The sequence below is a fragment of the Trifolium pratense genome, linkage group LG4, assembly GCF_020283565.1.
Source record: "Trifolium pratense cultivar HEN17-A07 linkage group LG4, ARS_RC_1.1, whole genome shotgun sequence".
NCBI lineage: Eukaryota > Viridiplantae > Streptophyta > Magnoliopsida > Fabales > Fabaceae > Trifolium > Trifolium pratense.
This window is the reverse complement of record NC_060062.1, coordinates 23483677-23509997: the sequence shown is the minus strand read 5'-3', so window position 1 is coordinate 23509997 and position 26321 is coordinate 23483677. Positions and strand designations below refer to the sequence as shown.

The following is a 26321-nucleotide window of genomic DNA, read 5'->3' as shown; positions in this document are numbered from 1 at the left end:
GCAATAATTCATATAAATTATTAAAATTATGATTTGTTTTTATAAACAAATTGTTAGTACTGCATATTACAATATTATGTTAGTTTTTCTCCTTTGCTAGGACTTGAACCTTTTAGTCCCAAAATAAAAATACAGTAGTTCCTAAAAAAAAATTCAACAACTTTTGGTTCCTCAAATATTTTTTATCATGACTTTGGTCCTGTTTTTCATTCGACTCATGCATTTTTTTTTCAAATTTTATTTAGGGTTTAATTTATATATTTAAGAAAATAATATATAATATAAATAATTACCAAACTAACCTAATTTAATAAATCGACACATAAGCAAAATAAGTGCTAATTTTGTAAAAAAAAAAAAAAACCATGACAATTAGTTCATCCTGCGGTGGTTTTGTGGTGGTTGTTGGTTCGGTCACGGTTCTGTGCTCCGATTGCTCTTCCATTTTCAGATCTACTTGCGTTGTGGTTTGGTTCGTGTCATTACTTTTAACGGGTTCAACCCCTAAAGAGGGCATCCTAACTTTTAGAAGTTCAAAATTTAACAAGTTCTTTACCCTAACTCGATTTCCTAACATCCGTGAATAATTTAACTATGTGCTAATCTTAATCCTGCCCCCGTACCTTTAGATACTGAATCAAATGGTCTCATATTTCATAAGACAGTTAAGTGGATCAATTTTCTTATGATAATAAAAAAAAATGAGAACTCTTAGCTATTAGAATTATTATAGTTTTATCGTAAAAAAAGAAGAAGAATTATTATAGGTTTTTTTTTGGTACATGAAATTATTGGAACTGGATCCTCTCCTTCACCCCTTGTCTCCTTCTCTCTCCTTCTCCAAATCTGGACCGCTTGATGAAATCCAATGGATGAGAAATGTCCTCTCACAAAAAATGCTATGTATCTTTTCACAGTAAATTGTTTCCTCTTCATCTTCTACAACAAAGTGTCTGCATCATCTCTCTTGCTCTGTAGAATTTCTCTATTCAGTTTCAAATTAAATAGCTTGCAGTCTTGCACCTGATTCACTTTTATTGAATTGGATTTTGCCCACATGTTATTTTTCAATTAAAAACAGTATATATAATCATGACGCCACCAGGTCACCGCCGCCGTTGGTTCCACCTTCACACCGACCACTTTCCCTGACGGCGGTGAAAAATCTATCCTATGTTCTGTTCGCCGGTCACTTTCCCTCAATCTATCCTCTATTCTGTTCGCCGGCCACTTTCCCTGTGTAATCACGTGTGGCTCTGTTCCGGCCAATCTCCTCTGATTCCGTCGCCGCCGACCTTCTCTGCGCATTTTTTTCCGTGTTTCCGTTGTGGTGGTGGTGGTGGACTGGAGTGCATAACCGTGATAAGCTTTGGGATGAAGAAAGACAAATTTTCATATTCAAAATTAAAGATTTATTTTATGTTTAAAATTCTGAACCATGAGATCAATCGAACAGTCAAGATTGAGAGAAGGAGAGAGAAGGAGACAATTGGGGATTGAGAGAATCCGGATCCGAAATTATTAGTATTGAAAAAAAAGAACTGAAAGAGTCATATTATTAAATAAAATCGCATAATTGATTTGAAAATATCTGCAGACCGTATTTATTATACCTAGATTTTCTCTGACACCATCTGACGTGAGAATTCCTTTTAAATTTCAACGGAAACAATTTCCTATAATGATTTCTTTTGCGATGACTATTAATAAGAGGTACAATCTTTAAAGCATGTTCGGATCTTCCGTCGCCAGTGTTTTCACATGGTCAGTTGTATGTTGCAATTTCAAGAGTTACTTCTAGAAAGTCTTCCGTCGATGACGACGGTGAAGATACGACTAAGACTTCGAATTTGGTCTATAAGAAAGTCTTCCGTAATATAACATAATTTTCTTTGTATGAATATTTATGCAAAATTATTGTTGAACTATCGTTTAATGTTACTCAACTTTTTTCATATACCTTACATTATTGTAATTATCGTATCTTATTTAATCATTATATATCTTACAGTTAATCAGACTCGTGCACCGCACGGGTCGATGTTCTAGTATATATATATATATATATATATATATACTCATTCTATCCTGATTTATAAGCAAAATTCTACTTTTGAGATTCATTCAATAATTGATGTATCTGGTCTATAATATAGGCCAGATACATTAGTTTTTCAATGAATCTAAAAAGTTGACTTTTGCTTATAATTAAGGATGTAGGGAGTATATGACTTTGATGTATTAGTTTCTCATAATTATCAATTTTATTGAGATATCTATATATATAATTCCTAAATAGTTATCATAATGTTTATCTAAACCCTAATTCACTTAAACCAATCAAATGTTTTCATTTAGCCATGTCATCCAATACATCCAATTAAATCACTTTATCATGCCACATCACTTCCTATTTCTCTCTAAAACTCAATTTAGTAGTTAATTTAATTCTTGCTCCTCTTCCAATGCCCACCAATCAATATGTATCCGTTTTATTTTTCTTTTCATATGCAACATTTACTTTGAAGAAATTATATGCATAATAATATATTCACCATTTATATGCATTATCTTTTCATATGCTCTTTTCAAGTTTTTTTCCTCTTAAATGTGCATATCCATTACCCCCTATATATATATTACCTTCATTCATGCAACTTTATGCTTCTCTTCATTTCCAAATTATGTGATTATTTGTTACCATTGTTTTGTAATATTTCCTTTTTGCAAATGGGTGACCATCATTCTTCTTCTTCTTAATTTTTGTTTTAATCTCTTTCTTTTAATGGTTTTGGTATTTTTGTGATGATTACTGATAAGTGCCCAATTTTAGTTATAATGTTTGATAAATATGAGCACTTACCAATACTTTTATGAAGAAATCTTGATTAAAACCCCTTTTGGTGTAAATATAAACATTAAATCTAAAAGGAATTGATCCCAAGGCATTTTTGTTAGGAATGGCTAGAAAAGCAGGTTTTGAAGCCTTCGCTCAGCGAAGCCATAGCGAGCTACAGCGAACTAAACCAGTGGACAAAGGGTCCATGGCGAGCTTCAGCGAGATTCAGCGAACAGGACAGCAAACTCAACGTTCGCTCAGCGAAAGATAGCGAGAGATGGCGAGCACAACCCGGGAGGAAGGGTCTGTTAGCGAGAGATAGCGAGCATCGGCGAACAAAGTGATGAGTCAAGCCTTTTGCTACGTGTCAAGAAACCCCTTGCTTAAGTAACTAGTTCGCTCAGCGAACGTCATTTCGCTTAGCGAACTCCTCTGTCCTGAAAGTCTATAAATAGAGCTCAGAAGCCATTTTCTTAGATATAGTTTTTTGTAATAGTTAAAAGATACAAGTAATATTAGTTTTAAGAGTTCTTGAAGGTGGATTCATCATTATACTTGAGAAATCAAGAGATGTTCTTCATCCCTTTTTCTTGTAAGTTTACTTTTATCATGTCTAGCTAAATTCCTTTGTTGTTGGGATTAGATGTAGTTATTTTGTGAACATGTAGTCAATTTAATCTTAATATATGTGTTTTCTTTATCAATCATTATAAGTGTTATCTTGTTTTAATTGTCTATTTCTAAAAAGATTTGAACAACATAGACATATATTGTTTGAATCAAGAGTAAAAGATAATCACTTATTAAACTTCAATATTTAGACATAGATGTTGAGTTTAGTAATCACGTCAAATATCAGATCTTAATGCTATTATGTCGATTAATGATTCGAGGCATCGAACGTTGGTAGATATAATAGATTTCACGGCGTAATCCGGATACGGATACGTTCGATGTGTGATATGTGATAATAATGATTGGTAAATGAAATATATATAGTGAGGTTGATTGATACATGCTAACGAGATAATGAATCTAGTTCCGACAACCTTTTATTATCCGAAAGTTTATCACGCACTTTTATCGCAATTTTATGTTACGAAACCAAATCAAAACAAACCCGCACTTAGAATCATGGAATTTGTGTATGTGCAATTGATATCACACTAGTCCCTGTGGATACGATATAACGAAAATACTTGCTTTTGTACTTTCATCAAATGGCGCCGTTGCCGGGGACTGGCGTTTGATATTAGTTGTTTAATCGCAATTTCTATCGTTTTAAGCAATTTTGTACTTTTTAAATTTCAGTTACTATTCGTTATCTTTTGTGCACGCTAACTTGTCTGGTTAGATTGTTGTCCTGTTTATGCGAGGAAAGATTTCTGCAGAGAATTTACTTTTTGATCCAGAAATCGAAAGAACAGCTCGAAGGAATAACAGTCAAAGAAAGAAAAGGAAACAATTAGCCAAACAAAAGAGGCTGCAAGAAGAAAATTCTGCTTCTATTTCTTCAACATCCTCAATCTCCGTAGAGATGGCTGACGATCCGCCACGTAACGAAGGTGGAGGTGCCGGTATAAGGCCATGTCACAATAGTCCGCGGAGGCTTGCTCATCTTGCAAGGCCTCCCAGAGGTGCAAGACAAACGGAGATGAAAACCGGACTCTTGCAATTGTTATATGCTAACCCTTTTACAGGTTTGTCACATGAAGATCCTTACAACCATTTGGTCAAATTCTATGAAATTGCCGGTTCACTTGGTGCTCCTGAAGCGGAGGAGGAAGCGGTGTTCATGAGAATGTTTCCACATTCATTGATAGGAAAGGCCAAAGATTGGTACCTTGATTTACCAGCTCAAGTCATGACAAATTGGAATACTTTGGAAGAGAAGTTTCTTGATCGGTTCTTTCCACATCATAAATTCATGGAGTCAAAGACATCAATTGCGGTGTTTTCTCAAGGCTCCAATGAGACTCTATGTGAAGCATGGGATCGATACAAAGCAATGCTGCGTAAATGCCCTAATCATGGATTTGATGAACTAACCCAAATTCATATTTTTAGAAATGGTCTTTTGCAGGATTCAAAGCTCCTTTTAGATGCAACAGCAGGTGGTTCTCTCTTATCATTAAGTGCTGCAGATGCTACGACTATCATTGAGAAAATGTCACTTAGTGATCGACAAAGTGAACGCAGCAAAACTCAAAGGAAGCCTGGGATTCTTGAACTTGATCCGTCAGATGCTGTATTGGCTCAAAATAAACTTCTTACCAACACAGTGGAGGAGTTATCCAAACAAATGTCAAAATTGATGACTCTTCAAGAAGGATCGGGGAAAGCAAAGCAAGTAGCATCATGTGAATTATGCACCGGAAATCATCCAACTGGTCATTGTCCTCCATCTCATGAAGAGGTGAACTTCATGGCAAATCAACAAAGACAAAGTCAGTATCCGAATAATGCTGGCTATCAAAGGGGAAACAACTCAAACTATGGTCAAGGTTGGAAACAAGATGGTGGCTCAGCAAATAGGCAAAGACAATATGAAAGCTACAGTCAACCACCGGTACAACAAACTCAAAATTCAAATTTGGAAGAAGCTTTGAGATCATTCATAGAGATGCAGACCAAACAGAATCAACAACAAAATGTGATGAATCAACAACAAAATCAGTTTGTGCAAGAAACTCAAGTCTACCAAAGAGGCAATGATGCGGTGTTAAGAAATCTTGAGACTCAGATTGGTCAAATAGCAAAAGAAATGGCCAATAACAAAAATCAAGGAGGATCATTTGCAGCAAATACCGAACCAAATCCAAAAGAGCAATGTAAGTCTGTCACAACTCGAAGTGGTAAGGAGGTAGGAAAGGGAATCGGTGACAATTTGAAAACTGAAGAGGAGGTTTTGACAAGAAAAGAAAAAGAGGGAGTAGAAGTAAGTGAGAAGGAAGTTGAAGAAAATAATGAGGGAGATTTAGTTGAAAATCAAAAAAATGAAAAAAATGAAAAAGAAGAAGAGTTTGAGGGAGAAGTAAGTGAGGAGAAGAGGAAAAAGAAACAAAAGGCAAGAGAAGAGAAAAGTATTCAGAAAAATCCACCTGTTCAACACTTACCATATCCTCATGCTCCATCAAAGAAAGACAAGGAAAGGCAATATGCAAGGTTTCTCGACATATTCAAAAGATTGCAAATAAACATTCCATTTGCCGAGGCCTTAGAGCAGATGCCGACGTATGCAAAGTTTATGAAAGAGATTCTTACAAAAAAGAGAAAGTTTGATGATGATGAAGTTATCCAGTTAGATGCAAGCTGCAGTGCTATCATTCAACGCACTCTTCCGACAAAAGAAAAAGATCCGGGAAGAGTCACGTTGCCGGTTACCATTGGTAATGTGAATGTTGGAAAAGCTCTCATTGATCTAGGGTCAAGCATTAACCTCATTCCGTTATCAGTAATTAAACGGATTGGTGGTCTTGATGTTACCCGAACAAGAATGACACTACAGCTAGCCGACAAATCAATCACACGTCCTTCGGGAATGGCGGAAGATGTTCTTGTAAAGGTTGATAAGTTCATGTTTCCAATTGACTTTGTGGTGATGGATATTGAAGAGGATGACGATGTTCCGTTGATTCTTGGAAGGCCTTTTATGAAGACAGCTCGTATGATGATAGATATTGATGACGGGGTGATGAAAGTTCGAGTACAAGATGAGGAAGTTAGCTTCAATCTGTGGGAAGCTATTAAGCATCCAAATGAGAAGGATATATGTTTTAAGTTAGATGCAACTGATGAAGCCATCTTAGATGTGAGGAAACAAGCACATCAACCTTCATCACTCGAACAAGCCCTAACTGAAAGTTTTGAAGCACTTGATCCTGAGAAAGAAGAAGAAGTTGAGAGTTTTCTGAAGCAGCTGGATGCTTTGAAGGAAGTAACTCCTTTAGAAGCAAAGATTGAGGAGCTTAAGAATGAAGAAAGACCGGGTGAAGTGAAGCTTGAGTTGAAAACATTACCATCTCATCTCAAGTATGCATTCCTTGAAGAAGAAGAAAAGAAGCCGGTGATCATTAGCAACTCATTGTCAGCTGATGAAGAAAAAAGCTTGATTCAAATTCTGAAAGAAAACAAAGAAGCAATCGGGTGGTCTTTATCCGATCTCAAAGGTATTAGTCCATCTTATTGTATGCATAATATTATGATGGAAGATGATTACAAACCTGTTGCTCAACCTCAACGTCGAATAAATCCAACAATGAAAGAGGTGGTGCGAAAGGAGGTAGTGAAGTTGCTTGAAGCTGGCATGATTTACCCTATTTCTGACAGTACTTGGGTGAGTCCGGTCCAGGTGGTCCCGAAGAAAGGTGGGATGACAGTAATCACAAATGACAAAAATAAGTTGATACCGTCAAGAACAGTCACAGGTTGGCGGATGTGTATAGACTACCGGAGACTCAACAAAGCAACCAGAAAAGATCATTTTCCATTACCATTCATGGATCAAATGTTAGAAAGATTGTCAGGTCAAGAATTCTATTGCTTTTTGGATGGTTATTCGGGGTACAATCAGATTTCAGTCAACCCCGAGGATCATGAAAAAACAGCTTTCACATGTCCTTTCGGTGTTTTTGCTTATAGAAGAATGCCTTTCGGATTGTGCAATGCACCGGCAACATTTCAACGGTGTATGCAAGCAATTTTTTCTGACTTGATAGAGAAATGCATCGAAGTGTTCATGGATGATTTCTCCGTGTTCGGTCCATCATTCCAACATTGCTTGAAGAATTTGGACACCGTACTGAAGCGGTGTGTTGAAACAAACCTGGTTCTTAATTGGGAGAAGTGTCATTTTATGGTGACCGAAGGCATTGTTCTTGGTCACAAGATCTCTTCCAGAGGTATTGAGGTGGATAGAGCAAAGGTGGAGGTCATTGAAAAGCTTCCTCCTCCGGTAAATGTCAAAGGAATCAGAAGTTTTCTAGGTCATGCCGGTTTCTACCGAAGATTCATCAAGGATTTCTCAAAAATTGCCAAACCATTAAGCAATTTGCTTAATAAAGGTACGTCTTTTACATTTGATGATGAATGTTTAATTGCTTTTACTGAATTGAAAGAAAGATTGGTGACTGCACCCATAATCATAACACCCGATTGGAAACTCGAATTTGAATTGATGTGTGATGCTAGTGATTATGCAGTTGGTGCAGTCCTTGGACAAAGAAAGAACAAAATTTTTCATGCTATACACTATGCAAGCAAAGTATTAAATGATGCACAAGTTAACTATGCAACAACCGAGAAAGAATTGCTTGCTATAGTGTATGCATTTGAGAAATTTCGTTCTTATTTGATTGGTTCAAAAATTGTTGTGTATACTGACCATGCAGCTATCAAGTATCTGATTACAAAAGCTGATTCTAAGCCGAGACTCATTCGGTGGATGCTCTTACTACAAGAGTTTGATCTTGAGATAAAAGATAAAAAGGGAACAGAAAACTTGGTAGCTGATCACTTATCAAGACTTGTAAACACTGAGGTAACCAAACATGAACGTGAGGTTCTTGAAGAATTCCCTGATGAAAAACTGCTTATGGTGCAAGAAAGGCCATGGTTTGCTGATATGGCTAATTTCAAAGTATCCGGATTAATACCGGATGATCTCAATTGGCACCAAAAGAAAAAGTTCCTCCGTGAAGCAAATCAATATGTTTGGGATGATCCTTATTTGTTTAAAATTGGAGCAGACAACTTGTTGAGAAGATGTGTTACCAAAGAGGAAGCCATAAGCATCATGTGGCATTGCCATAATTCACCATATGGAGGTCACTATAATGGAGAAAGAACTGCTGCAAAAGTTTTGCAGTCAGGGTTCTTTTGGCCTACATTGTTCAAAGATACTTATGAATATGTTCAAAAGTGTGACAGTTGTCAAAGAACCGGCGGAATTTCAAAGCGTAATGAGATGCCGCTACAGAATATCTTTGTTGTTGAAATTTTTGATTGTTGGGGCATTGACTTTGTCGGGCCATTTCCTTCATCGTTTTCAAATGAATATATCTTGGTAGCAGTTGATTATGTGTCAAAGTGGGTAGAAGCAGTTGCATCACCAAAAGCCGATGGTAAAACGGTGATCAAATTTTTAAAGAAAAACATTTTCACTCGTTTTGGAACTCCCCGTGTGCTCATTAGTGATGGAGGCTCGCATTTTTGCAATTCACAATTAGCAAAAGCACTTGAGCATTATGGAGTCAGGCACAAAGTTGCATCACCATACCATCCACAGACCAATGGACAAGCTGAAGTCTCAAACCGAGAAATAAAAAAGATTCTTGAGAAAACAGTGTCCGCTTCAAGAAAAGATTGGTCACTGAAGCTAGATGAAGCACTATGGGCATATCGGACAGCTTTCAAATCACCGATAGGCCTAACACCTTTTCAGATGGTTTATGGTAAGTCATGTCATCTTCCGGTGGAACTAGAGCATAAAGCCTATTGGGCTTTAAAATTTCTGAACTTTGATGAGAACCAATCCGGAGAGAAAAGAAAAATTCAGATACAACAGTTGGAAGAAATGCGGCACCAAGCATATGAATCATCAAAGCTGTATAAAGAAAAGGTGAAGAGCTACCATGATAAGCGGCTTTTGAACAAAAATTTCAGGCCAGGTCAAATGGTTTTACTTTTCAATTCAAGGTTGAAACTATTTCCGGGGAAGTTGAAATCAAAATGGTCCGGTCCGTTCAAAATACATGAGGTGAAGCCTTATGGTGCAGTCGTGTTAGAAGATCCAGCAAGAAATGCAACCTGGACTGTGAATGGTCAAAGGTTGAAACTCTATTTTGGTGGTGAATTTGATCGTGTCACTACCAAAATCCCACTTTCCGATCCTTGAAGCTCCAAAAAGAACGTCAAGCTAATGACGTTAAACAAGCGCTTGTTGGGAGGCAACCCAATTTTGTAAGTAATTTAATGTTTTAGCATGCTTAAAATAATTTTGATGGTAGGAACATGTTTGGTGTAAGCTGTGCCAAAGGATTCAGCAGAAATTTTTTCTGGTATGGTTCGCTCAGCGAACATTATATTCGCTCAGCGAACTCTGCGAATCCTGAACTTCAATTTTAAACGGACAGCTGGCCCAAAATGTTTCCACCTCACCACCCACTACCACAAACACGGTTTTCAAAACATTCCAAACCCTAAAACAACATTCTCCTCCATCTTATCCTCTCATTTCACTCCAAACCTCTCCTTTCCAACTTCTTCTTTCACAAAAATTTCTTTCTACTCTCAACCAAACACCCACTCATTCATTCATCACTTAGTGCATCCTATCTCTACATCACTACTCAGGTATGAAATCCTTTTCAACTCTTACTTTCTTAAAGTTTCAAATTCATATTGAAAAGTGAATATTTATGGTAGTTTTGCACAAGTTTCTTAGGAATAGGTTTGAATGCACTCTACATGTTAAGATTTGAATGAGTTTGGTTCCTTTTATAAGGTTTATGATGATTGAAATGATTAGAATGCTTAAAAATCCAGATCTAGTGATTTACCATGTTTTCTGCAAAAATTGTGTTCGCAACCCTTCGCTTTGCCTTCGCTTAGCGAGCGCCTGCGACCCTGAGAAAAATTTCATGTTTGAATTCGCTGCGCCCTCGCTAAGCCAAGGTTTGCGAACCTGAAAAAAAATTTTTTAGGCCAGCCTTCGCTGAGCCTTCGCTAAGCGAACACCTGCAGAACCTGCAAAAAATTTTTTTTTCTATGATTGTGCCTTGTTATTATGCTATCTAAATAGACTTTATTTCAGGAAATGGCACCCAAGAAGCCTTCAGCTGCTAAGAAACAGAAAACCATCGCAAGTTCTTCCCACCAAACCGAAGATTTGGACATGAATCGTTTCAAAGGGCAAGAACAGTTTGATCGGTTTAGGGCACTGGAAAAGAGAAAAATTTTAAGTGAAAGGATCTTTGACATCTTTGAACATGGCGATTATGAGCGGTTTGCAAGAATTGTGCAACTCCGGGGTTGGGAAAAGATTGTCCACCCACCAACCACCTACAACCCCGTCATAGTAAGAGAGTTTTATGCTAATGCTCTCCCAGAAGCTGATGAACCTTTCTCCTACACCACCATGGTTCGTGGTCGCACCATCCGTTTCGACCGCGATGCCATCAATGCATACCTTGGCAACCCTTTCACATTGCCGCACAATGAAACACTGTGTGCGTACCAAAAACAACGGAATCGGGGAACTTGGGATGTTCCATCCATGAGGAGTAAGCTGCTTCGACCAAACACCGATTTTGTCTTCAATGCGACTCAAACACCTTTGAGGGCAATGAGAGAGGACATGAAAACCTTCACTGTGCTGCTGTTTAATCTGGTCTTGTACAACATCCAACCTAATTCCCACCCTTCAGATGCTACCATGAACATCCTAGGCCTCATCCATTACATTAATGAGGATATGGAAATAGATGTGGCAGGAATAATTTCTAGGTGGATGAAAGAAGTTGTTCTAAGTGGTCACTCGGATAGGACGCTTAAGTCTAGCAAGGTTAAAAGCAAGAGTCCTTTAGTTTTCCCATGTCTCATTATGGGATTGTGCTCGGCCAACAGATTACATCTTCCTCAGATTGGGAATGAGGAAATTCCCACTATCAATGATGATTATGTTGACCGCTACTGCAAGCCGAAGAGGAGAAGGGCAAGACAACCACCGCCACCACCACCTCAGCCACCTACTCAACCAGCCACCTCCGGATTCTCTGATCAAAATTTTTACAATTTCTTTACTCATCTATATGATCAAAATGATGCAGGGTATAGAGCAATGAGTGCAATGCAGCAGTCATTCTATAATCAGCACACAGGGCAGTCGGTGATGACACCGCAAGATTTTCAAACCTATGTTGCATGGCCTGAGGACAGGCCTACTTTCATTGGAGGAGGGATGGCACCAAATGCTGATGCTGGTGAAGAAGCTGGTATGGAGGATGATGATGAAGAAGATGATGGTGAGGGTGATGAAAGCATGGCGGGAGAAGAGGAAGAAGAAGCAGATTCAGATGATGATTGAAAGCTCACAAAAATTAGTGAAAATTTACAAGCTTTCAGTCATTTATTTCCTTTGCTTTATTTAGTTGTTTGTCGGAACAAGTTAAATTCATGTTTTATGTGGTTGTGTTAAGCTTTTGTATTTTGAACATGTGTTGTGGTACTTAGCAATGTTTGATGACAATGTTTTTTTTTATTATATGTTTTAAATGTTAATGTTTGATATTTGGTGACAAGTTTTTGATATGGTGAATATTGTAAATAGCTTTTTGCAAACAAGCTCACATGATTAGGAAAAATCTGAAGTTAGGTTTGTGGTAAATCAATGATCAAGCATGTTGAATATGTTTTGTGAAACTTCATGTCAAAACTTCTTGATTAGTCCTTGAAATAAGCTTAGGAACCTAACATGGTTTTGAAATGTGTTGATTGTTCTAAGATAATTTTCAATGTTTTTTGAACATGATTGAAGCTTGTGTTATCAACCTAGCCGGGTGAGAATGTGTGAACTTTCCATTGTTTACATAAATTTTGAGAGCCAGCAATGATGTGTGCTCATTTGATTTTAACTTAATCTTGCTGTCACTAATGTGTTTGATATTGTGGATATGATCAAGGCCCTGTTTCTTTTTGAGTGATAACTACTTGGCCAAACTTAACCTACCTTGTGAGATAGTGATCTTTTGTGTCCCCTGTTGAGCCTTAAATTTTTGAAAATTGTTTGTTTTATAAACCCTGAAACCAAAAGAATGGAAAAACAACTACTCTACCCTTGTCTTAGGATAGGAGAGCAATTGTATTTCAATTAGGGTCATGTTAAAGATTCAAGTTGGGGAGAAGTAGGTTACAAATGTCATAAAAATAATTTGGAAAAGTAGTGGATTGGGTGATTGAAAAGAAAAAAATGTTGAAAATAAAAGATTGACACAAAAAGAAAGAAAAAGAAAAATTTGTGAAAAAGAAAGTGTCATTGTAAAGAAAGAAAAGAATCACCAATGAAATAGGGGAGAAAGAAAAGAAAGGGAGTAAATGAATGTGAAATTTTAAGATGAATTTTCTGTAAGTTTTGTATTGCTCTCTTATTCTTGAGGCCTTTTGAAATCCAAAGAAAAACAATGATTTTTTGTAGCCCAGCCCCGTTACAAGCTTAATAAAGTCCTTAGTGATCCACAATTGACGACATGTTTTGTGACATTGCTCTGATAAATGTTTGAATTGAATTGTTGCATGCACTTTGTTTGGATTGAGTGAAACACTTACCTTTGAGTGATATTTTGGTGAGACATTTTTGATAACACTTGAGTCTTGATTGTTTGATAAAAATGTGGAGAATTTTGCTTAGACATAGCAATCAATTCATGATCATGCTTTGTTCTTTTGAATGTTTTAAGGAATAGTCTTGAGTAGGCATTGTTTTACTCATGCTTAGGAAAAGAAATTTCAAAAACTTTGATTGATTACAAACCTTTCCTGAGATTTAAAATTTTGAGCTTGTTGAAATATTACCTTTTGTTTGAGGACAAACAAAGTCCTAAGTTGGGGAGATTTGATAAGTGCCCAATTTTAGTTATAATGTTTGATAAATATGAGCACTTACCAATACTTTTATGAAGAAATCTTGATTAAAACCCCTTTTGGTGTAAATATAAACATTAAATCTAAAAGGAATTGATCCCAAGGCATTTTTGTTAGGAATGGCTAGAAAAGCAGGTTTTGAAGCCTTCGCTCAGCGAAGCCATAGCGAGCTACAGCGAACTAAACCAGTGGACAAAGGGTCCATGGCGAGCTTCAGCGAGATTCAGCGAACAGGACAGCAAACTCAACGTTCGCTCAGCGAAAGATAGCGAGAGATGGCGAGCACAACCCGGGAGGAAGGGTCTGTTAGCGAGAGATAGCGAGCATCGGCGAACAAAGTGATGAGTCAAGCCTTTTGCTACGTGTCAAGAAACCCCTTGCTTAAGTAACTAGTTCGCTCAGCGAACGTCATTTCGCTTAGCGAACTCCTTTGTCCTGAAAGTCTATAAATAGAGCTCAGAAGCCATTTTCTTAGATATAGTTTTTTGTAATAGTTAAAAGATACAAGTAATATTAGTTTTAAGAGTTCTTGAAGGTGGATTCATCATTATACTTGAGAAATCAAGAGATGTTCTTCATCCCTTTTTCTTGTAAGTTTACTTTTATCATGTCTAGCTAAATTCCTTTGTTGTTGGGATTAGATGTAGTTATTTTGTGAACATGTAGTCAATTTAATCTTAATATATGTGTTTTCTTTATCAATCATTATAAGTGTTATCTTGTTTTAATTGTCTATTTCTAAAAAGATTTGAACAACATAGACATATATTGTTTGAATCAAGAGTAAAAGATAATCACTTATTAAACTTCAATATTTAGACATAGATGTTGAGTTTAGTAATCACGTCAAATATCAGATCTTAATGCTATTATGTCGATTAATGATTCGAGGCATCGAACGTTGGTAGATATAATAGATTTCACGGCGTAATCCGGATACGGATACGTTCGATGTGTGATATGTGATAATAATGATTGGTAAATGAAATATATATAGTGAGGTTGATTGATACATGCTAACGAGATAATGAATCTAGTTCCGACAACCTTTTATTATCCGAAAGTTTATCACGCACTTTTATCGCAATTTTATGTTACGAAACCAAATCAAAACAAACCCGCACTTAGAATCATGGAATTTGTGTATGTGCAATTGATATCACACTAGTCCCTGTGGATACGATATAACGAAAATACTTGCTTTTGTACTTTCATCAATTACATCCAATTTTTTTTTCAAAACTAAATACTTCGCATTAGTCTGTGTCATTTCTTTGTTCATATGATTCATCCTCTTTTACGAATTAGCAGGTCTTTTGTGTGGAGTAATTCAAATTAGCATTCCTATATATGGTAATTTCAAACCAACATAAATCTATTATCTATGTATCATTTAAATGTGTCATTTTAATTTTCATTTTTTTGTCAATTAACTGATCTTCTATACTAACTTCCAAATAATCCAAGGTGTGATTCAGATGACTGGTCCTATTGTTGTTCCGTTAGCCGATGATTTAATGCAAACACAAAGAATGACTATTGAGAAGTTGTTCGAATCCCCTATTTATAGATTTATAAAACTAGATGCTCTAATTAATTATAAATTTGATATTTTTATTTGTGGACTAATTAAGCGAAAACACTTCAACCATGCTATGATTGGAGTTTGAATCTCGGATTCTCTATTTTATTATTTAAAAAATATTTACTGTTTCAATTTCTCCGATTATAATATAAAACAACGCATCACACCCGTGCATCGCACGGGTAAGGGTCTAGTATTTGTATGAAAGCTAAATAATTTTTACATCGGCACTAAATATTAATTAAATTGTAGTTTGATCCCTATAATTTTTTTTTAAATCAACTTAATAAATTATAAACCTAATTTTTTTGGTCCACTTTTTGTGCTGAAATTGTTTGTATCACCCTCTAGGGTTTACTTTTTAGACTATACTGGCCGGGTCAGTTTTTTGTCCCCACATTTTTGTATTTCCTTTTCTTTTTAATTTAATTTCTATTTTGTATATAAAAAATTGAGATATTTATAGGAAGAGTTGAAAATGAATCGAAATGAATCGAGACGAACTTGCTTGAACTCAATAAGAATTGATTCAACATGAAATTGGGTTGAAATTTGTTACGGACCTTTTTCTAGTTAAGTACACAAACAGCTCAATTTTACTCGTTAATTAGTTCAATTTGTTTGCTTAATTTTTTTTCTTTTCCAAAGAAGTCAAATATTTTAGACATTTCACCTTTTAATTATTTTAAAAGACGTAGATTAGATTAAAATATCAATTAATCTGAGCATATAATATTTGAAAGATATACACAAATACAAAATTCAAACTTACATAAGTATGCATATAAATATAAAAAACTAAAAAACATATTTCAATTAGAATTGAAAATATCCTTAAAATATTGTAGTACTTTCAATATATATAAAATTGAAGTATTGAATTTGAACCAACTCGCGAAATAAATGAGTCGGATTATATATAGTTCGAGTTTAACGAACCAGTTTTTAAATTATGTTCAGCTCATTTGATTCACGAACCAATTTTAATGAGTTAATTGTCAATTTGAGTTCCAAATTATGTTTGAGTTGGTACGGTTGTCAACCCTATTTATAAAGACTGAAAAATTATTTAACGCAAAAAAAAAAACTTACCGGAAAAAAAATCAATACTCCATTTGATGGTAAATATAAGATAAAAAATAATTTTTCATTTTCATTAAATAATCAATGAATTTGGTCTAATTTATAATATACCAGATCTATTAATTATATAAAAATCTAAAAAATGGTTTTTTTTCATAATTTATAATATACCAGATCTATTAATTTATAATATATATCAAACGATTTTAGATTTTTGTAAAATTTAACATGGATGATCTATATGATATAATCTTTCAATCCAACGGTAGATTTTGTAAAATTTGTATTAATTAAAGCGTTATTGAACGGTATAAAAAGAAAACGTAGTCTACACTTCACACGAGGAGTTTGTCTATGTATTGGAACATGAATGGGGTGAATTTATTATTATTAAAAGTTATATTGCCACAATTGAAAATTAATTAATATTATAAGTGGTATTTTTCTCAACCACTAATAATAAGATAGATAGGATGGGTCACTTGACCCAATTTTATGAAATGGGTAGTCACTTGACCCAATCCAAGAATTTATGTCATCACATTGAGTTGATTTTTTGGGGTCCATACTTAAAATCAATCCAATAATTCAAATTAGTATACATTACATGCATATACTTTTGTGTATAAGTTAATCATAAAACTTATAAAGAATGTATATTCAAAGTTGGCTATATAAATTATAATTATTATATTAACCTATTTTGTACTAGACGTTTCTAGGTACCCCTAACTCGCTAAGTAACTTGTATACAATTGATGTACTTCATATACAAAAGGACAAATAGAAAAACAATATCACAAAAAACAAAATCAAATAGCCGACTATACTTTTCTTTAATAGAAAATATAATATTATATACACAAATAGAATAAGAAAACGTCCAGAGTACAAATGGGTACCAAAGTATACATGACTAGAAAATTTATTACTGCACTTTTACCGCAGTAGTATTTTTAACTGCAGGAAATCCAAACCGTAGAAATTTAATGCCCAAACAAGGTAAAAACACACAGCTAGAAAAGAAAAAAAAAATATTATCAGGATAATTGGCTGGATGCCTTTCTACTTTGCTATTGGACGTTGGGATTGATCCCCTGAAATTAGTCGGTTCTAAATCCGGATACAAAATTTTAAAATATATATATATATATATATATATATATATATATATATATATATATATATATAGTTTTTTAGTAAACAATATGTGGTAGTTTATCAAAGGAAGTGTTATTATCAAATAATAATGTCGTCATCTCAAGAAGAATAAAAAAATGGTTGTGCCGTCCATAACAGTAAAAAAAGGTTGTGCTGATTATTGGAAACTCTAGTCACACGGAAGAGTTGGAGTTAGAAGTCAGTGTGTCATCATGTTTGTCCTCGCACTGCATTATTAACAATTTGAGTTTTATTATATTCCAGAGCCAGTCATGCATGTCCGTTTCTCATATATTGTCCTCCACTACAAAAATATTGGCATTGAATTAAATATTAAGTTGAGTTTTTATTACTTTGGCAGATAGAAAAGATGAAGATGATGAGAGCTCATGTTTTTTGTATTCTCAAGTTAGTTGGAGCAATCTTTGTTATGTTGCACTTCCACCTTCCTTTCTCCAACTCTTCTGCTGGAGCTGTTTCTGGTGGATACAAGGAAATACATTTAACATAGTTATTTTTATTTAATATTCATATAAATTTAAATTTATTTTATGTATACTCTTATTTAATTACTTTTTACGCAACTAACTTATTTATTTTTAAATTCTCTCTCATAATAAATAAGGACATAAGTGAAATTAAACATTTAAAACATTTGAAAATTAGTCAAAGTTTTTTTATAAAAAGGACTAGTTTTTTTCAAAGTGTTTCTTATAAAAAGAACCGGAGAGAGAATATGCGGATTTATTTACCACACATCGACTTTTATCATCCATAGCCCAAATAAATCCACAATCTCCTGTATATGGTTTCAAGCAAGACTTTATATTTAAAATATCTAAATAAAAAAATTTGCATTAAAGAATTCTAAAATTTTAATTTCAGAATAATTGATTACAAAAAGTTTAAAAGGATATATTTATATTTGACCCTTTAACATGAGTTGGGATCATGTGCGTTTTTTCTCTTTCTATTTTTTTTTGTAAGAAGTTAAATTAGTCCATTCAAATTGGCACCAGAGAGAATTGAACCTCAGACCTCAAGAGGAGCACACTCTCAGGTCTCAAGTCAATACCAACGCACCAACCCAAGTGGGTTTTCTCTCTCTATTTTTTACTTATTTCATTACTATAATTTTGAATAGTTTTTAAATATAAATAGTTTAGAGACTCATGCGATGCATGGGTCCATTTGTTTTTTTTCGATAATCAAGTTTGTCATTATATCAACGTAAAAATTTATTTAGAATAAAATATTAAAAAATTTGTATAAAATTTTGTTAAAGAATAATGCTACTTATAGCGACAAATTTGCCCACGAATGCATCACGACAACTTGTAAGCAGTATGTTGAAACTGCCTCTTACTCCCTTTTTTTCATCCCACCGTTCATGTTTTCCACCAAACAAAATCCAATGATGGCAATACTTCGTGAAACCGTTCGTGATATTTTCTTTCGCTGCAAATAGCAGTGTTCTTTGTTAAAATATAAGTGAAAATATTGTGCCACGTCTCATAAAATCTATTAAATTAATAAATTGTTGTATTAAAGCTATTGTCTTGTATATATTTTTAAATTAAATAATAATTATTCCAATATTTATTTTGAAGATATCATAAAGTTAATAAATTTAACTTATTGATTTGTGATAAATATATGTCACGTGTTTGATTTTTGTAAAAAAAATTACAATTATGAATAACAAATATTTATCCAATTTTTTTTGTAAAAGTATTTTTTTTGTCTTGTTTACAATGACACTGATGATCGAACTCAGGACTTCTAACATACTACCCAAATCCCCCACCACTAGACCAAATCTAGTGGCTTTTTGTAAAATTTATTTACTTTTGAGTTTTTTTTACGAATATTTTTGAGCTTTTTGTACTGATAAATATTTGTTATGTGTTTTTTTATTTAGTTATCATCGATGATAAATAAGAACCTGTTTGGATTGACTTATTTTTGAGCTTTTGCGAAATAACTTATACAAATCTTAAGTTTTTATGTATATACCTATATATCTATACCTATATATAAAGAGGATAAAAAAAAAAATTGGTATGGACTTTTCATAATACCAACAATACCCTTGAATTTTATTTTTTTTTAGCAGCAAACATCTTTAAATCTTTTATTAACTAACTCACCATAATATTCGACATGTTTTTTTAAGCAGCAAAAATCTTTTATTAACAAAATCATCATAACATTAGTCATATATTTTTAACTTTTTGCATAATATAAAATATGGATCACATCACACATTCTGGCAACTAGTTCATCATAGTTTTGTTTACATAATCTTTTATTTTATTTATTTTTTTGTTTCTATTTTAAGCCTATTATTTTTCATGTTCTTTTTTTTTGTTAGTAGATTTTTTTTTTACTAAACTTTATATTTTTTAATTTGTTTTTGTTTGTAAATTTACAATGAAATATATCAAATTTGGATGAGTTAGGATCCGTTGATACCAAGTGTCAAATTAAAATCCATGTCCATTTATTTTTATTGATCTAAAGGTTCATATTTATTTATTTAAAATTCATGTGATCATTACCTTTCCAAATCTTCGCCAATTAATTATTCTTTTAACATATTCAACAAAAAAAAGTATTCTTTTAACATCTCCTTTCAAGTTCCATTTTTTTTTTATAATCTCCTTTTAAATGCCACTGTTTCTCGTCATGTCTCTCGTTTAAGTAATTGTTATCATTGCTTGTAATTTATTTTTTCCTCTTTAGTCTTTACCATTGGTTCTCTAACAATACGTTCACCAATCACAACCTGTTTAAAATATTTTTTTAGGGTTCAAATTTGGGAATTGAAATATCAAGATAGAATTATGATTTAATAACAAATCTGATAATTCATAACCTCAATTGTCACATAAAAATTCCACATAAAAATTCAATCCCATCCAAAAATATTCTCATAGAATTCTATATTCATCGCTTCCTCTTCAGTTGGGATTGTTTTTATAAATTTTGCATAAATTGATCTGCGATCCATACAATGGGAATATAGACAAAATAAAATAAAATAAAAAATTGAAGGAAAGGATGCTGAACAAATCAAAGGGGAATGAAAACGCAAGAAGACTATTAATGTTGGGGAAGATTTTTTTTTTGGTTACATGTTGGGGAAAATTGAATAACAACAAATTAATTTTTTTTTGGTAGAACAACCAATCAAATTTTTATGAAACCAAAAAATAAGAATAACAGCGTATCAAAATTTTTTTTTTGGTAGAACAACAAATCAAATTTTTTTTTAAATAACAAATCAAATTTTTATGAAACCAAAAAATAAGGATCTCCTAAATTGATACAAACATCAATTAATATAGGAAACTATTATTAGCATTTGATTAAAAAAATAGACGATTAAGATTTGGTGTCAAATTAAAGTTTAACACCTGGTGTCAGCGGATTCTATCTCTTAATAAATTTGGTAGTAATCAATTTTATTATATTAGAATTAGTCAATTTTTTTTTATTATATTAGAAGTAAAATAGACAAAAATGACCGAAGGAAAAAATTGAAGAGACAAAATATAGAGAATCTCAATTTTTTAGCATGTGTCCTTAATACAAATACCTTCGTTCCTTAAGACCCTTTCAAATGCAAAATGAAAATGCAAAATTGTCCTGAACTGTTTTTCCCCCAAAACCAGAAACAAGTTTGCAAAACTATTATTGTAAATATAAGTTTGCAAAAATGGGCACCACATAATATATTCCACATTACTCATAAAGTCAAGTCTTTGCATTTTGTCTTACTCTAGCTAGTAGCTAGTTATATCTTCCCATTAGCTTTTCGTTTCTGAATGTGAGAAAAAGTAATAATAATTTGAGTTTTTATTACTTTGGCAGAGAGAAAAGATATGAAGATGATGATGATGAGTACTGTTTCATGTATTCTCAAGTTAATATTTGTTTTGTTGCAGTTCAACCTTCTTTTCTCCAACTATTCTGGAGCTGTTGCTGATGCAAAACATGTTGCTTCTCTTTCTGGTGGTTGCATAGAGAACGAGAGACATGCTCTCCTTGAGTTGAAGGCAAGCCTTGTGTTGGATGGCACTCTGCGTTTGCCTACATGGGACAGTAAGAGTCATGATTGCTGTGCATGGGAAGGAATCGTCTGTAGCAATCAAACTAGACATGTTGAAAGGCTGGATCTAAATGGCCATCAGTTTGGTCATTTTCTAGGCGAGATCAACACATCATTGATGGAGCTGCAACATTTAAAGCATTTGAACCTCAGTTATAGTATGTTTTCAAATAGTATTTTCCCAGAATTTTTTGGTTCTCTAAGCAACTTGAGATTCCTTGACCTCCGACATTCATTTAATGGGAGTAAAATTCCAAATGATCTTGCTCGTCTTTCACACTTGCAATATCTTGATCTTTCAGACAATTTCTTTGAGGGTACAATCCCTCATCAACTTGGAAATCTCTCTCATTTGCAGTACCTTGGTCTTAGTTTCAACAATCTGGTTGGAACCATTCCTCATCAACTTGGAAGCCTTTCAAATTTACAGGAGCTTCTTCTTGGACACACTTATCTCAATGTTGGAGGTAAGTGGCTTTCTAATCTCACTCTTTTAACCCATCTTGACTTGAGTGGCTTACCCAATCTCAATTCTTCTCATGTCTGGCTGCAAATGATTGCTAAGCTTCCAAAAATACAAGAATTGGTGCTATCTCGTTGTGATCTTTCAGATCTTTACCTTCTTTCTCTGTCCCCTTCACTATTGAATTTTTCTACTTCTCTTACAATCCTTGATCTTTCGTGGAATACCTTCTCATCATCCAAAATATTTGAATGGGTTTTTAATTCCACCTCCAACTTAACTGAGCTTGATCTTAGCTATAACATCTTCAAAGGCACCATTGCATATAATTTTGGTAACATAAGAAATCCTCTTGAAAGACTTGACTTGTCTGGTAATGAACTAGATGGTGGAATTCTAGAATCCATTAGTGACATATGTAGCTTACAATCACTGCACCTTGATAATAACAATTTGAAGGAAGACATTTCAACAATTCTTCTCAAATTGTCTGGTTGTGCTAGATACTCGCTGCAAGAATTGGATTTATCTTACAACCAAATTACTGGCACATTTCTAGACCTTTCAATATTCCCGTCACTAATAACAATTGACCTCTCAATTAATCTGTTAAGTGGGAAGGTGCTAGATGGTGTCGGATTTTTTCCATCTAAATTGGAGTCTTTGATGTTTAAATCAAACTCTTTAGAAGGAGGAATTCCAAAATCATTTGGTAACCTATGTTCATTAAAGTCACTAGACCTGTCATACAACAAGTTGAGTGAAGATCTTTCAGTGATACTTCATAATATGTCTGTTGGGTGTGTCAAGTACTCACTGCAAGAGTTAGATTTGTCTAGAAACCAAATTATTGGCACGGTACCTGACATGTCAGGGTTCTCATCTTTAGAAACTTTCGACTTATCTTACAATCTATTAAACGGGACGGTAAATAATTATACATTCCCGTGTAAATTAGAGAGTCTGCGCTTGGAATTCAATAATTTACACGGTGTTGTCACTGATTCTCATTTTGTCAACGTGTCCATGTTGACGTTATTAAGCTTAAGTTCTAATTCATTGACTCTGAAATTCAGTGAAAATTGGGTACCACCTTTTCAATTGCGTGTTGTACTTTTAAGTTCTTTAATTATAGGGCCTAGTTTTCCAAAATGGTTGGAGAGTCAAAAACAACTTATAATTTTAGACATTTCTAATGCTGAAATTTCAGATGTAGTTCCAGTGGGGTTTTGGACTCGAACAACAAATCTAGAGATCATGAATATTTCATACAATAATCTCACTGGCACAATCCCAAATTTACCCATAAGATTTCAACCATATTGTCAAATAATTCTGGAATCAAATAAATTTGAAGGTTCAATTCCTCCATTTTTTCGAAGTGCAGGACAGCTACAGTTGTCAAAAAATAAATTTTCAGAAATTCGTTTGTTGTTATGTACAAACACTACAATTAATAACGTTCTCCTATTGGATCTATCAAAGAATCAATTATCCACGCAGCTCCCTGATTGTTGGAGTCATTTTAAAGCATTGCAATTTCTAGATTTGAGTGACAATACTTTGTTTGGTGAAGTTCCATCCTCAATGGGATCATTATCTAAACTTAAAGTATTAATATTGCGCAACAATAGCTTAGCAGGGAAGTTACCTGTCTCCTTGAAAAATTGTACAAACCTGGTCATGCTAGATCTTGGAGATAATAGATTATTTGGACCAATACCGTATTGGTTAGGACAACAATTGCAAATGTTAAGCTTACGAAGGAACAAATTCTATGGAAGTCTACCACATAGTATTTGTAACTTATCAAACATTCAGTTGTTGGATCTCTCAGAAAACAATCTATCGGGACAATTACTCATATGCTTGAAGTATCTTTTCGCAATGTCTCACAACTCAACTAGTACAACTCAACTAATTTATCGAGATGGACGTGATGCTTTCATTGTTGGAAACTTTGATTTGATTGCAATGTTGATGTGGAAAGGTGCAGAACGACAATTCAAGAATAATAAGCTCATTTTGAGGAGCATAGATTTTTCAAGCAATCAATTGACAGGAAACATTCCAAAAGAAATGGGAAACTTGATAGTATTGGTGTCATTGAATTTATCCAACAACTATTTGAGTGGAGAAATCACTTCAAAGATTGGAAGGTTAACATCACTTGAATTTCTTGACTTGTCAAGAAACCATTTCTATGGTTTAATTCCTCCTTCTCTAGCTCAAATTGATCGCTTGTCCATGTTGAATCTATCGGATAACAACCTGTCTGGAAGAATTCCAATTGGAACGCAGTTGCAGAGTTTCGATGCGTCAAGTTATGAAGGGAATGCCGATCTTTGTGGAAAACCACTTGACAAAATATGTCCAGGAGATGAAGAAGTTGCACATCAGAAACCAGAAACACATGAAGAGAGTAGTCATGGGGATAAAAAGGCCCTTTATTTGAGTGTGGCACTAGGATTTATCACAGGATTTTGGGGACTTTGGGGATCATTGTTTCTTAGCCGGAATTGGAGACATAAATATGTCTTATTCTTGAACAACATAATTGACACAATGTATGTGTTTATAGTGCTGAATGCAACTAAATTTCGAGTGTGTCTTAGAGGTTTGCAGGTAACCTTTTCTATTCTCTCTTTCACTCTTTCCTTTATATATTGTAGTTAGAAGTTTAGTCACTTAAATAATTCATGACTATATCACAAATATATATAGATCGAGTTGTTAAATATGTGATACATTAATTAGGCCTACAAGCCAATATCATGATCTGAAATTGTTTTATAGTTTTCTTTGTTAAATCAGTTAAGCTTGAGCTTACAACAAAATTGTATACCCTCTTTGTAATATTTTGTTTCTAACCAAAACATTTGTGTACAATTGCATACATTGGTGGTTTATGAAAACATATGAGTAGATTATATATTTGTTTTCATATTGCTTTCAAACTCAATCATATTCACTCAAACCCAAGCATCTCCAATTGTACCATCTCCTCTAACGACTTTGTACTTTTCACAGGAAAAGTTTGTCTAAGTATCTACAATTGAACCATTTGCACCTTTGTTGAAGAAAAGTTGCAGAACTAGTAGCTTCTCTGATCAGATAGAAATAAAGGAGTTCAAAGTTCTGTTATATATCAATAATTTAAATAATCAATTTGGGAAGCATATTTGCTGTGATATTAATATTTTTATTCTGTAAAATTACATTTATGTAATGATGCTACTCTTAGTCTTGCTTCACTTTTCTAGTATGATGTATGAATTTTATTTTTCTCCTGTGTTATTTGAGATCATAACACACTTTTCTAGTATAGTTCTATGAATGTTATTTGAAGAATAAGTAGAATTGGAAGTTTCCCAATACTGGATTGTAGAAAATGGTTGAGAAACAAAAAATGATGTTTCCCAATACTCAAATGTAATTTTTGAATATTGGTTGAATGGTTTGTCACAAGGGATCCATTTTTGTAGGTGAAGCATTTCTTCCAAGGATTTCTTCATCAGAGAGTTACACAACTTTTGTTGAGAAATTCAAAGACGTCATAAGAAAACCAACACATTTACCTCATCATCAATTCTCATAAACATAACCTTTTGGGATCTGGATTCACTACAATCATGGCAAAACAAAAGGTCACACAATCAAGGTATCTCAGACGTTGGGTAAAGATTAAACCACTCGAATTTTAACTTCACCAAATCAGCTTTTAATTAACTTGGATATGAACAATCCGATCTTTATTAAATAATCGATATTTGCAATTACGTAACTATATAGTCACTGCAGTCAATTTTATAATGTGTCATATTTGGAAATATTTACCTGTCTTATATTATTTTTCATTTTATACTACTAATGAAGAATTAATTATTTTTTCACTAATATATCCTTATTTAACATCTTACTACTCCACTAACTACGTACGGAGTATATTAATAAGAGTACCTTAACACACTCAAATATATTTGATAAGGCCAATTTTCAAGCTTACAAGCTCGTATAAACAAAATGGACATGTTAAGTATCAATGTTTATGATAACCTACTGACCTTATAGCTTACAATTTTCTTTCCGTCAATTTTACCCTTATTAACTTAATTGAAAATTAATTAATTTTTTTTATGTCATTTCATATTTATCATTTATTTTTAATTAACGATTGAGTTTACAAAATAGTAATTACAAAAATAAAAAGTTGACAAAGGTACCCGTACCGCACTCATATCCGTTCATTTTTGCGGCTAATTATGTGGGTATGGAGCAGGGCGGGTACTAAGGTACTCGTAACCGCATTCATACCCGTTCATCTTTTATACATTTGTATTTCTTATTTTTTTTATTCTTAAAAACATGGACTAATAAAAAAGCTAAAAATGAAAAAGAATCTTAGTTGCTTTATCGAGTATAATTTAACCGTATCGGA

The 26321-nt window shown here is 33.7% G+C and overlaps 1 protein-coding gene across 1 annotated transcript; it reads left to right on the top strand.

Annotated features, from left to right (window-relative positions):
• The first annotated feature begins 20980 nt into the window (after nucleotides 1-20980).
• Nucleotides 20981-25173, top strand: LOC123921738 (receptor-like protein EIX1). The gene is made up of 3 exons (XM_045974390.1): nucleotides 20981-23789; nucleotides 23874-24508; nucleotides 24914-25173. Exons 1-3 carry the CDS (start codon nucleotides 21194-21196, stop codon nucleotides 24926-24928), a joined length of 3246 nt encoding a protein of 1081 aa, XP_045830346.1. The 5' UTR covers nucleotides 20981-21193; the 3' UTR covers nucleotides 24929-25173.
• Nucleotides 25174-26321: the final 1148 nt, after the last annotated feature.